Raw genomic sequence first — 13,001 nt, 5'->3', positions numbered from 1 at the left:
TTTTCTCAAGATGCTTGCAGTCTTCCTACCTACCGTTACTGGTGGATTGTCCACACCAAGGCTGAAGCAATTATCCACAGGAATTGCATTTTATTTTAAAATTTTAATAACTAGTGTGTTATATTTAAGCCTTCCGAATCTCCTCCTAAAGTGGGGACAGAAAATAAATCACACTCAATTTCAGAAAACTCTTGATTAAAGTTAGAAATAACAAATGAATACAGTTTTGCATTGGTATTATTATTTTGATTCACAGAAAGGCAGAATGGAGCTGTTTTATGCAATCCATAATTGAAGATTTATTTTTCGTAACCATTTCTTTAACAATTGCAGCTATTTTTTTATCCTTGCACGTGAGCATTTATTACAGATTTCGCTATAGGGACACATTTTTCTAAATAAAACTGCAGCATGATCTGATGTATTCAGTAGCAGGTTGTGCTCCAGTAAAACAGTAGAGAACAGGCATTCTGCATTTATAACTTTTTGTATTAATGCAGAATAAGAGTCAAATAAGAAAACTAAGAATAAGAGAAAGTCGGGAGAAATGTGTTACAAATTGGATCGGCGGGTGTATGATAAAGAATCAGGAGAGTTGACAAATCTGTTCAAGGATTTATTTTTTCAGAGAATATTAAGGTCATTTAATCTACCCTGTGCATCTCATTTTGAGGACTTTGTGAAGTGGGAAGCATTTAAAGATATGTTTAGGAACATTTAGATATGTTTAGGAATTTTTAACTTTAATAACACAAATTAAATGTCTTAATTCTAGCTGTTTGTACCAGCATCTAGTGATTCTAATAACTAAGAAGCATAACATTTAGTCACTTTTTAACTGTAGTTGGTTTGAGTGCTCTCCCAATGCCTAACCTAATTCAAGAAACACTGAGCTATGGTCATTGGCAGAACTTACAGAGGCTGTTTCAATGCTTCTGGAAAGGCTGGAGTAGAGAGTATAACCTAGATTACAGCAGGGACCTAACTGATACAAATTACAATGAGATCTGCAGCTTTGTGATATGGTGCTCATTAACAGCAATAATCTCACTGCACTATATTGGAAGCAGGCAGAATTATTAAAGCTTACTCTGGAAAGGATGACAAAACCAGAATGGTGGACTTACGTACTTCAAATGGTGAGATGAAGCGATCAGTATCAACATCGTACCCTTTACTGTTTAAATTCAAAATATTTATAAACTCTTAACTTATTTTTATTTCTATTTATTTAATTTTTTGATTATTTACAACAGTTACTGTTTATTGTTTGAACCTCCCTTACAGCTTTAAGGCTAGGAGTATGCTCAGTGTTAAGTAAATTGTATTGTATGTCACCAAGCTAAAGCGTGGCAAAGATGCAAAATATTTAGATTTCAATTTCTAAGCAGCTTGACTTCCACCTGTGTATGTGTTTTCCCGAGGTGTGCTTATGTGAGGTATGCATCAACTAACAGCTTAGCGAAGTAGAATTCTATGGATTTCGGTGCACTTGGTGAGTTCCCGATTTTCAGCCTACATGTAAATACATTTCAATCAATATGAGTCTGTGATTTCTTTGAGTTCTGTTGAGGGTTTATAAAAGCAAGTTCATGTACAGTACATTAAATATTAATGACAAAGAACACTGGAATATTACTTTTTGGTTAGTTTAGTCTGCACTATTTTTGCAGGCTATTTTTTTATACAGAACTTGAATAAGATAAAAAGGAGTTATAATATTAAATGTGATAAAGACATATACATTAATATTCAAATTTCATATAAAAATAAACTAAAAAATATGAAAAACATTTTCATACAACAGCTAACCTAGAAGTTGAAGTGCTCCTTCTAAAACAATTTGTCTTCTTGGACTTACTATTAACCTTTCACATGGCTGCTTAGAAAGAGGTTGCTTAAGAAACTGAAAATAAAATCACAAAAACGTATAAGCCAGTTGTTTAAAAAGAAGTAAAACAATATATTATATAAACATTTCAATTTTGTGGAGACTAGAAGGAAAAAAAATATAAATGAGTGTTATATGATAATATTTAAAAGCATATATTTATTTGAGCTGTATGTAGAAGCGTCATACTCTAAATGTTTTAAACCTTTTTACGACTTTAAGGCATTTAGATCAGATGAATACTTAAGTTAAAAATCTGATGTGGACATCACATGATTTCTTTGTACCAGCCTATTATTTTGCACACATTTTTTGCTGCACTTCATTTAATTTTATTTCCTTGAATTATTCTAACTTGAATAACCAATCCCTTTGAAAATGATATCAAAAACTGCAAATTTTGAAATTAAATATTCCAGTCAATTTTTGTCATCAAGAAGTCAAACTTCTTATTTTACTTTTTTTTATAATGAGTACAACATTTTTCCAAATATAAATATAGGAACCCAAAGACCGCATTAAAAGTTATATTTCGTTATCTGTTAATAATAATATTTTTTTATATGATACTTCCAAAATATGAATATTTTCATCATTTAAAATATTTCTGTAATTGGAAGCATATGACTACTACCAACAATTAGGAAAATAAAGGACAGGTAATGACTTTAAAGCTGAATAAGGGGGTAGGTGTATATGCAATAAGATGACTTAAAGAAAGCTGCAGCAGTTTTCTGTGTTATAAATTGGAAAGACTTTACTATGTAGTTAGAAAAATGACATTCGAAGGGAAGACTTATAGACCAACATGGCCAAATTGAACATAATTTTTACTGCTGGACACGAACTAATTATCGAAACATATTCTTCATCACACACGATCATGGGTGCAATACGCACCCCACAATTTTATATACAGTATCACATTTTAGGTAACGGCGCAGTTAGCAGCGTGACATTTTAAAAAAATCCACTGTACTCTGTCTTTAGGTAAAATCATGGTACTGGAAGTTAAAAGTGAAAATGCAGAAGAATTACCAGAGATCATAAAAAGTGAGCTCAGCATGGAAGAAGTGGAACAACTTTAAAAGCAGCAACAAAAGGCAGTTGTGCAGGAAATTAAGTAAGTTTTCAGTTATTTTATCTATCTTTTTTTTTATTATTTTATTTTATTTTGAGCTTATATACCTTTTTTAGGGGGACATCAATTTAATGACTGCTTATTATCTAAACAAATTCAAATATCATATTAAATTTGGAATAATCCAATAGCACAAAAATAGAAAAATTGTTAATGCAAACATCTATTGCAAAAAACTACATAAACTAATATGAGAGCTGTCCCAAAATTTTGAGACAAACCAATGATGTGCAAAAACAAAATATGTCTCAAAATTCCTTCAAACATGTAAGAATATGAAAAAAATTAAAGGCAAATGGATTTTAAAGTTGCATTACATTTTTATCAGGAGGTCGAACTACCAAGAAACATAAAAGACAATGCCTGTTTCTAAATTGATAGATGTAAAAAATAAAATTAATCTTAAACAAGGAAAAATATAAATTAACACATTTATCAGTCTAACCCTTACAGGCAGGAATCATAAAGGAAAAATTTCCCAAATTTAACTAAAATAATTAATCAGCAAACTAAAAATGAATGTGAAGCCAAAAACAGTATATGCAATACAAAGCATTTTAAAATTTTACAAATTTTAAAATGCATTAGTAAGCAATTGATTGTAACCTGGGATGATATCAATAATTTTGGTCAGCAGCATTAGGTAATCAACAATTGACAAGAAACCAAGTAATATTTTGAAAATAATAAAAAAACACGATTATTATAATAGAAATCTCTTAATTAAATTCAAGTGAGTGCAAATTCTGTATATAAATAAATTAAGAAAAATTTTAATTATAATTTAATAAAAGCATTTGAAATACTACAACAAGTTGCAAAAATGATCTAGCTCTAATCTATGCAAGGCGTGAAGAGAATTTTGCGATTATTAAACAAATAAAAGACTTTTGAATTTTGCTTTAATGTAAAATGCAAAAAATAAATAGAATTAAAACTACTATAGTTACAAAAATGTAGGTTGAAAAATAATTTTTTAGCTTAAAACTTGAATGTTGTTTTACTGTAAAATACAAAAAATAAATAGAATTAAAACTGCTACAGTGACAAAAATGTAGGGTAAAAAATAATTTTTTAGCTTACATCTAGTAGAACATATCCAGTAATATGTTCTTCAAATGAATCTTTTATGAAATTGTTCTGTAAGAAATAATAGGATTAAATTCAAAGCACTTACATCTGGAATAAATGCTTTAGGATCAAGTTCATTAACAGAAGGCCATACAATACTTCTTTGAATTTCTAATAAACGTTCAAAGTTCTTCAGCCATTTCATTTTATCATCTAACTCTCCTAATAAAAACAGAAATATATTTTAATTACAACAAAACAGCATTAGTTTCCACATGAAATTCAGATGAAATAGCAAATGAATGAAATATCAACAGTTATAAACTTATTTATTTAAATAACAAATGTTACAATAGTACTATAATTGTTTGAAAAATTCTTTTTTAGCTAATTTATAGACCATGAATCTCAATCTGAACACTACAAATGAATTTATCATCAGCATGTAGAGAAATAATTGTTTATTCTGCATGTACAGAGGAATCTTGTTTTACGAATGCCTTGGATCATGAAGAAATTGGTTCATGATCATATTTTCCAAAAGAAACATGTCTTGAATGATGAATATATATAGAGATTTGAACAAGTAAGTCAGCAACATGTGGTATTCTAAAATGCAGTTAATGCAGTGAAGAAGGTGATTTCAGAAGAAGGTGGAAGGATAAATGCTCCTAGACATTTGATCTGTGAAATTTTTTGCAAAATGGGGTAAACAGAAAAAGTTCTTTGAACATTATCACCTGATAAAGAAAGTGGTAATAAGCTGCAGCATTAATATCTGCAAAGACCATGTCATATGTTGCTTTAAGACTATTTTAAAACCTAAACAGAAAGAAATTATAGTGGATAAAATTTTTATGGGACAAAAGCTCAGTGATTCTCAAGTAGAAGCAAGCAACAATAAGAGAAAAATTTCATAAAAAAAAAAAAAAAAGGACTACCTGATGGTTTTATGGAACACGAATTTTTTCTCAAACAATAACATTTTGTTCATTGGGTTTCTTCACTAATTTCCACTTACGTTATCAACTTTTCTTTACAGACATACAATAAAGTTTAATTCAAATTTTCATATTTTTTAAATGTTTAGTATTGTGTTAAATATTGTGCAAGTGTCAGATTTAATGAATTCCATTCTGCATCATGAATTTACATACAAAGCATTCTTTTCTAAACAATCATTTATGATTTAATAATGGATTAATTCATTTTGCAATAATTCCCATGGGGAAAATTGTTTTGATTTATGGATATTTTGGGTGACAAACAAATTAAATTTGTGAATGAAGCTTTTAATAGTAAATAGTGCATATAGTATATCATTAATTATTTCTAAGATAAAAAAATTACAACATGGAGAGATATTGGATGGGTTTAAATGATGGTCTTTAGGGTAAACCTTCAATAAAATAACAACTTTAATAAATTCCTATAAATATAAGTAATCACTCTCTTTTTGGATTTATATTTAGGTAAAAATGTACTTTAAAAAGAGAGAGATGAGAGGCAAACTAAAGAAAAGAGATAAATATTTACTGTAAGGAAAGCATCTTTAAAACTGAAAGAAAAATAAAAAATGGATTTTTTTGTAGGGTTTTTGTAGACCTAAAATCTAGATTAAGTGCATAGGAAAAAGAATAGGAGAAATTGGATAATTTACAAAATCAAGGCCTTGTTCTCTATACATGCACATTAGGATGGCTCCAAAAAATGAATTTACAATTTCATCCTAGTACTCTTGCACATTTTTAGATTTTTATTCCAGCTGAAAGTGTTGAATCATCCTAAAATTTATGTATTTCAATAAAACAACCAATATATATGGTTAAAAATGTTGGTAATTTCTGATAATCCACACCTCCACCAAAAAGCCACAAAAATATTAATCAGCAATGCAACATGTAACAAAATATTTATGTGGCAACCTATGATGTTGCCAAAAAGCATTTATGCTGCAATCCAGGTATGCACATAACACCCAAGGGTTTAAGTACATGCAGATTTTCAGAATGGAAATTCAATGATAGTTTTTCTGATTAGTGTAGACATCACCATGATCATGGTATAATTTGTATTTTCAAAGAACTCATTAAGAACTTCAATCAGAATGTATACACATTAAAAACTTGATCTTTATTTTAGACTTAAAATGCAGACGTCTCAACAAAGAGAACTCTGTCTATCTGCTCTTCTGAAAACTTCAATTTAGGGTTGCCATATTTATAAACAACAATATAGAAGGCAATACACACTCCATCATCACTTTCATGATTAATCACAAAAATAGTATTTCTTCTTGCATCGAGTATATTTGTTTTTGTTGTAATGAACTTCAATGGAGCTGTGGAGTTTGCCCTCTGTTATTTTCATCAGGATAAAGTGTATGTCGAAATTTCAGTTGTTCTTTGATAATCATAACTGTGGCAGATGTGCAGTGTTGAGTTTCTGGAATATCTGATTTTTTTAGTTAGTGAAAACATAATGGCTATATACATGGAGTAATTAGAAAAGGATTTCTCAGAAAAAGTAATTGCTTTATTATTTTAATGAATGCATAAAAATAGGCAGCTTTGCTTGTATTACTCACACAGACACACAGACATAAAAATACATATACTCACACAGACATAAAAATGTCCAAACAAATGTGTCTCTCCAAAGTTGGCAACATTCACAACTTTTCGGTAAAGGTACATATAATCAGAAAATACAAATTTTCTTTTTGTAATAATGGATTTATTTCTATCTTCAAATATATAAAATTATTGTTCAGTACCACTGACTTATCAAAATTATGATTATTCCAAATAAATATATTAATTCTGTGGGCACTTGAACTACAAACATAATAATGAATTTCAGTGGGAACCTTGCCAAATTTAAGAAATATCACTCATTGGTAAGCCAGCTGTTAATTTATTGCAGTGAATAAATGACAAACTGGTAATTTTATTTCTGTGTAGACTAGCATTTCTTAAACTGTGAACCATGGAACCTTTATGGGTACTTTTTCGTTTTGCCGGTGCAGGCGATAAAGTCACCAATAATGGTACAACAGAATATCTCGCTGGTAACCTTTTGCTCCTCATTTTCAAAACAAGTCGCAGCCATTTTTATCAGATTGATTGTTTCTTTCAATTATGGCATACAGTTACATAGAATTTTTACCCAAATAGTTCAGTTTTATGCCCTAAGGCCATTCCCCTTCGGTAATTAAGTCAATTAGGATGCAATCCCACCACTCACCCAATGGCAAAAATATAGAAAAGGCAAAGTCAAGAGTTAACTTCATCAATTCTAATGAGAACTCACTAGCAAAGTAAAGCACTATGGTTTTACATAATTTCTCAGCAAGCTATTTGTGCGAATTGAAATAATTCTTGCATTTAACCTTGTATTCCAAATTAAGATTTAACTTGAAATTAATGTAGATAATTACTGATAGAATTAAATTCTTTGTAGGGTAGTTTACTTGAGATGAGATCACTTGGGGTCACGTAATATGAACCGGGGAATTAGAATGTTATACCATGAAAGCATAGTAAATTCTTGAATTAATGTCTTTTTACAAAATTTTAAACATTAAATTGTTTATACCTTTCAAAACAAAAAATTCTTAAAACTAACATTTGTCAACATTTTTATGTGTATACTGTGTGTTGTCGCCAATAAAATCTGCTTGGCGAGATTTGCGCCGGCGAAACGGAAAGGTACCCTTTTATGCATAATATTCAAAAGAGCATCTTTAAAGAAAAGAAAAATAAATAAAATAAGAACTAGCCCTCACTTCAACTTCCTAATTTAGATAGTCAAAGCAAAGGAGATAGTCCTATGTTCCGAGCTGCGTCAGCAATGTCAGGAGAGTTTTTGGTATTTTACAGCAGTTATGCTGGAAAATCACCCAGAATCATTCCCCAGCTCATTTCTGTATTGATTGCTTAATGTGGGGATTCCCAAAGATCTAGAATTACAGGGAAATCCCATACACTTAAATGTAAAAGGGTGCTGCGGGTAGCCAGCCATAATAATCATTTGCCAGTGTGTGTCTTATAACATAGAAATTGAATTAATTTTTCAAAATTTTTTGCTTATTGGTAAATTTTATTAGTTTTTATAATATCACATCACACACTTCCAAAAGATCCAGAAGTAAAAAACACATTTTAGGGGTCATAATGTAAATTATATGGAAATCCAATCGGATAACAAACAAAGATTTATCTTTTGATGAACGCATACACAGGTCTAAAATCAAAATTATGGCTACAGTCTATCACTCACACCTTCCGACTGAAATATTATCTTATCATGTGATTTGCAGCAGATGTTACAGTTTGCTCGGTGAATCCCAATTATTTATTAAGAACCACTGATCCAGAGCAGATGGAGCCTGTCTTTGAAGTTTTAAAGCCTAGAGATTGTATTAATAGTTTGTGTTTTATATTCTGATGTTATTATATTATCGACATAAATAACCATTTAAACTTTATTCAGCCTTAAAAGGTAACTGTCAGTGCCCATTTTTTCTTAAAATCATCTTTGATATTTTATTGTCCAATGAAGAGGTGGCTTAAAAAAGGCATTCTAAAGCATTCTACTGTAAAATATGACTCTTCTGCTTCAGATTTTTAACAACAGTCTACAATTAGCTACTAGCTAATAACAACAGTCTACAATTAGCTACTAGCTACAATTAGCTACTAGCTAATTGTACTACAACTAGCTCTTTTGCTAAAGATAATGATGATAATAATGACAGTGATACAAATGACATTGCTCCAAAAGAATTTAGGCCAATTTATAATTCTACAAATAATTAACTCAGAGCAATTAGTATAAAATTTAGGAAATAAGATGAAAGTTATATGTCTTTAGGATTCATGAAGAATAATGGTAATCCTCAGTGAGTCATATGCAGCAAATTTCTCACAAACAGCTCTATGGCTCCAATTAAAATGGGTCATCATTTGCTATCTGTTCATAGAGAGTTTAAAGAAAAAAAATGTTGAATTTGTCATTCAAAAGTGTGACAAATTCTTAAAACTAACATGGTTTATGGTTGAAACTATAAAAATGATGAATGAAAAAGCAACTGAGGCTTTTGACTTAATTAGCTATCAGAAAGCTCAACACAAAATCTTATTGAACCTTCCATTATGGAGACAGTAAAATATATGCTAGATGAAAAACAGCAAACAAAATAGATAAGATCCCACTTTAAAATGACATGCTAACTCAGTGCATTAGAAATTTAGCAGCAAACTATAAAGAAAGAACTTACTTTTCATCTGAAATTGTACAAATTTTCATTATAAATAGATGACCAACACCTACTACTGGAGTGGAAATACTTGGTCTTCTAAATTCCTTTCTTCAAGAGAATAAAATACCTTGGGACAACTGCATTGATATCTGTACTGATGGAGCAAATGCCATGAATGGCATAATTAATGGGGCTACAGCCCATTAAAAGTATTGCCAAAAACCGTTCTAGTAACCACTGCATGACACATAGACAGGCACTTGCTTAAAAAAATTATCTCCCAATTATAAGATTTATGCTGATGTGGTTCTCAAAATCAATAACTTCATAAAACCTCAGCCACTAAGTAATAGTTAATTCAAAATACTATGCAAGGACATGGGAAGCATTAATACAGTTCAAATACTAAAGGTAAGATGGTTATCCTGAAGAAAGATACATATCCATAATTTCTGAGCTAAGGGATGAAGTGTGTGCTTTTCTTTTTAGAATAGAATTTTAAATTGAAAAGCTAATAGAACTTAAGTGCTTAAAACTCCCTACTTAAAAAATATTCTTACCAAGATCAATTAACTTAATTTAATCCTTTAGGACAAACATGTATATTTCATTGTTGTATTGCACCAATGTAGTATGTACTATTCACAAATATTAATTATATAAATGTAGTTTTTACAGCTCATGAAAAAATTCTTGCTTTCAAGAAAAGGAATTTTGGACAATTTGTATGCACTCCAATGACTAATTGCTGCCCAACAATAACATACTTTTTAGAAAAGGAAGAGGTAGAAGCAAGGGAGACATTTATTAAAGAAATTATTCAGCACCTGAGTGAAGCTTTTAATCAGTATTTTCCACATGAACAGCAGATTAAATACCAAAATGAATTCTGCGTTAAAAATCCACATATTTCAATTTCACCTTTGACCATATTTGTAGAATATGAAACTTTTATTGAAATGAGATATGATTCATTACGCAAGAAAATTTAAATTAAAGTATAATTAAAGCACTGCACAATGTAAAATGGACATCTAAGCTGATTTATGCAACAAAAACCTATTCTTCTGTAACTAGCATGATATTCTCAAACTTACTGAGACAGAAATTACTCATATCAAATGATTTGTTGCATTCAGCATTCTTGTTTACATCTGTGCAAGGATTCAGGCATCCTTTTGAACTAACTTCAAGTTATGACTAGATAAAAAAATATGAAAATATCAAAAAGATAGCAAACCCTCAAGAAAGATATTATAGTCATATTTATATTATCTCTCTTACAAAATACTCAGCCTTGTTATTTTCCCTGGCAGAGTATCAGATTCTGATAAACGGGTTATCAGCAACATAACTGCTATTGAACCAAAGATACAAATGGTATGAAACAATCAAGCTCCTCTGAAAAGTAACCCATGAACACTCTGAAGTAGAAAGTAATGAATACTTATTAAAAATGAAGATAAGAAACAGGTAATTTAGGTAATGTTTTGAATAATTTTGTGTCATGCATGGAACACATTAAGGTTTTTCTTAATGAGAAGAATCAACATTTCCCAAAATCGAATGATAAAGAATGTTTAATTCTGACTGATATAACACAACATATTAATGAACTATGGGTTGCTAGGAAAGGGTCAAACTAAACCTGAACATTTTGAATACTGGAAAGGCTTTGTTACAAAATTAAATATATTTTCCTATGATATTAATACTAGTATCTATAAATACTTCCCAAATGTAAAGTGCATGCAAATACATCGACCTTAGACAGATGAACTTCAAACCTACATTGAAAAATTTAAGAAGTTTTCCAAAAGATGCAAAGAAGCTTGTATATTTTCCTTCCTGATCAAACCACATTTAATAGACCCATTAATATTCCTATTTGATTTGTCAATTTTTGAGTGGATGGGAGTTAATAGTTTTGAAATGGAACTTACTGAACTAGCATGTTCAGAATTATGGAAAGCAAAATTTATGGAATCATGAAAAAATCTGGAAGATAACTCTAACAATAAAGCAATAGTTATTTTAAATTGCTGGATGTCAATGCCAGAGATTTAATTATTTGAAGAAAATTTCATATGCTCTGCTTTCCGCTTTTGTTCCAACATCCTAAGTAGCACACGACGTTGCAAACTGGTCTGAGAGGTTGCAAAGTGGTCATGGTAACTTTTACGACGTCTTTACAAAGTTGCAAAGATGCAAAATATTTGCCGTTGCATCTTGGCAATTTGTCGACATCGCTGAAACGTCATAATATGACCACTTTTAGACATGGTCGTTTTAGCATCTTTTACATAGTTCATCAGCTTTAATTTTAGAATGAAAAGAGACTAAATCTGCCATTTCAAGAACCTGAAGTCCACATAAGATTTATTTAGCAATGTTTTATTGCTTTATTTTATCTAAATATATTAATCTAAGGTAGATTCATCTAATGAAATATAAATATACTATAAATACTTTTGGTTTATTAAATTTAATTAGTATTAAAAATACGAGCTAAATTATTGTTTAATTTTTTAAAAATAATTAATACCTTAAATCTTTATTTATAAATATTATAGCAAAATATTTAAAATGAAACTAAGCTATAAAAATTAAGTTATCAAGTTATGCATTTTATATATTTTAAAAAATCATATTTCCGAAATCAATGCAAATAACATGTTAGCAATTATTTCACTACCAAAATATAACTTTAAATTTTATAAATTTCTGAAGTAAGGATGAATTTATTTGAATTAATATGGTGACATAATATGAAACATTTTACCACATACAGTGCAAAAAATAAAGTTTTTGCAAAGATATGATTGTGTGTGATAAATTACTAATAAATGTTGACATCAAAATTAAAGAAACTGTGAACAAAAATATGAAATTCATTACCTATAAAAATTCTGATGAACTGTTTTTACGTTTTTGTCCACCTAAATGCATGGTTTAATCCTAGTATACAGTACACTCAAGATTTGGTGACATTGACATTAAAAATGTTTTAGCGAGCCCAATACGTATTTTTTGTAAATGTAATCTTGTGAACATTGTTCGTAATTCTATTCAGTTGAAATAATTCTTCTAAGCCATTTTAAAAAGATTCTATTAAATTATTAGAAGAACCGTCGAAAGGTTTAATGCAATCATATAAATCGCTGAAAAATTACACTGAAATGCTGTTCAACCGATCGACATTCTGTGTATATAATTTACTGGATGATTATATAAACGAACATCTGAGCTCGAGGCTTATGCGCTTTGGCTATCTGCCAAATTCGAACACGTTAGTTAACTATGCAATAAATTTCAGACTCCATCTTATTTTCAGGAATGTTTTCTTCACGGTTTTGCAATTCACCGTCGGAATTAAATACTGGAGAGCTTCAATACAGAAAGAGAACGATGCACAACAATATAATGATGGTAGTTTATTTTGAATTGAGGAGAAATCATCTTGGTAATGAGGAATTTCTGCTTATTTTGTTTGTGAATATCTGCTCTACAAGACCGCACCAAAATTTTGAATTTTGGATGCATCGTTTAAAGAAAATATTGGATGCAGCTTGCTAAAATCGTCCATACAGTGAAATAGTGTTCTGTTTTGGTGTTTTATGTGTTACCAGTGATTA

General features: G+C 29.9%; 1 protein-coding gene across 1 annotated transcript in view; it reads right to left on the bottom strand.

The window, feature by feature from the left end:
• LOC118180869 (uncharacterized) overlaps nt 1-13,001 on the bottom strand; it is a 778,920-nt gene that overhangs the window by 32,676 nt on the left and 733,243 nt on the right. The window contains exons 19-20 of the mRNA XM_085820677.1: nt 4,210-4,325; nt 1,813-1,906 (exon numbers count right to left, since the gene is read on the bottom strand). Of these exons, the coding sequence (XP_085676803.1) occupies nt 1,813-1,906; nt 4,210-4,325 (210 nt within the window). The remainder of the gene's footprint in view (nt 1-1,812; nt 1,907-4,209; nt 4,326-13,001) is intronic.

Source organism: Stegodyphus dumicola, chromosome 7, assembly GCF_044657685.1.
Source record: "Stegodyphus dumicola isolate Sdum_Otavi_A_Nest chromosome 7, ASM4465768v1".
In the NCBI taxonomy this organism is placed as follows: Eukaryota; Metazoa; Arthropoda; class Arachnida; order Araneae; family Eresidae; genus Stegodyphus; species Stegodyphus dumicola.
The sequence above is the reverse complement of the archived record's forward strand: the minus strand, read 5'-3'. Positions and strand labels throughout refer to the sequence as shown.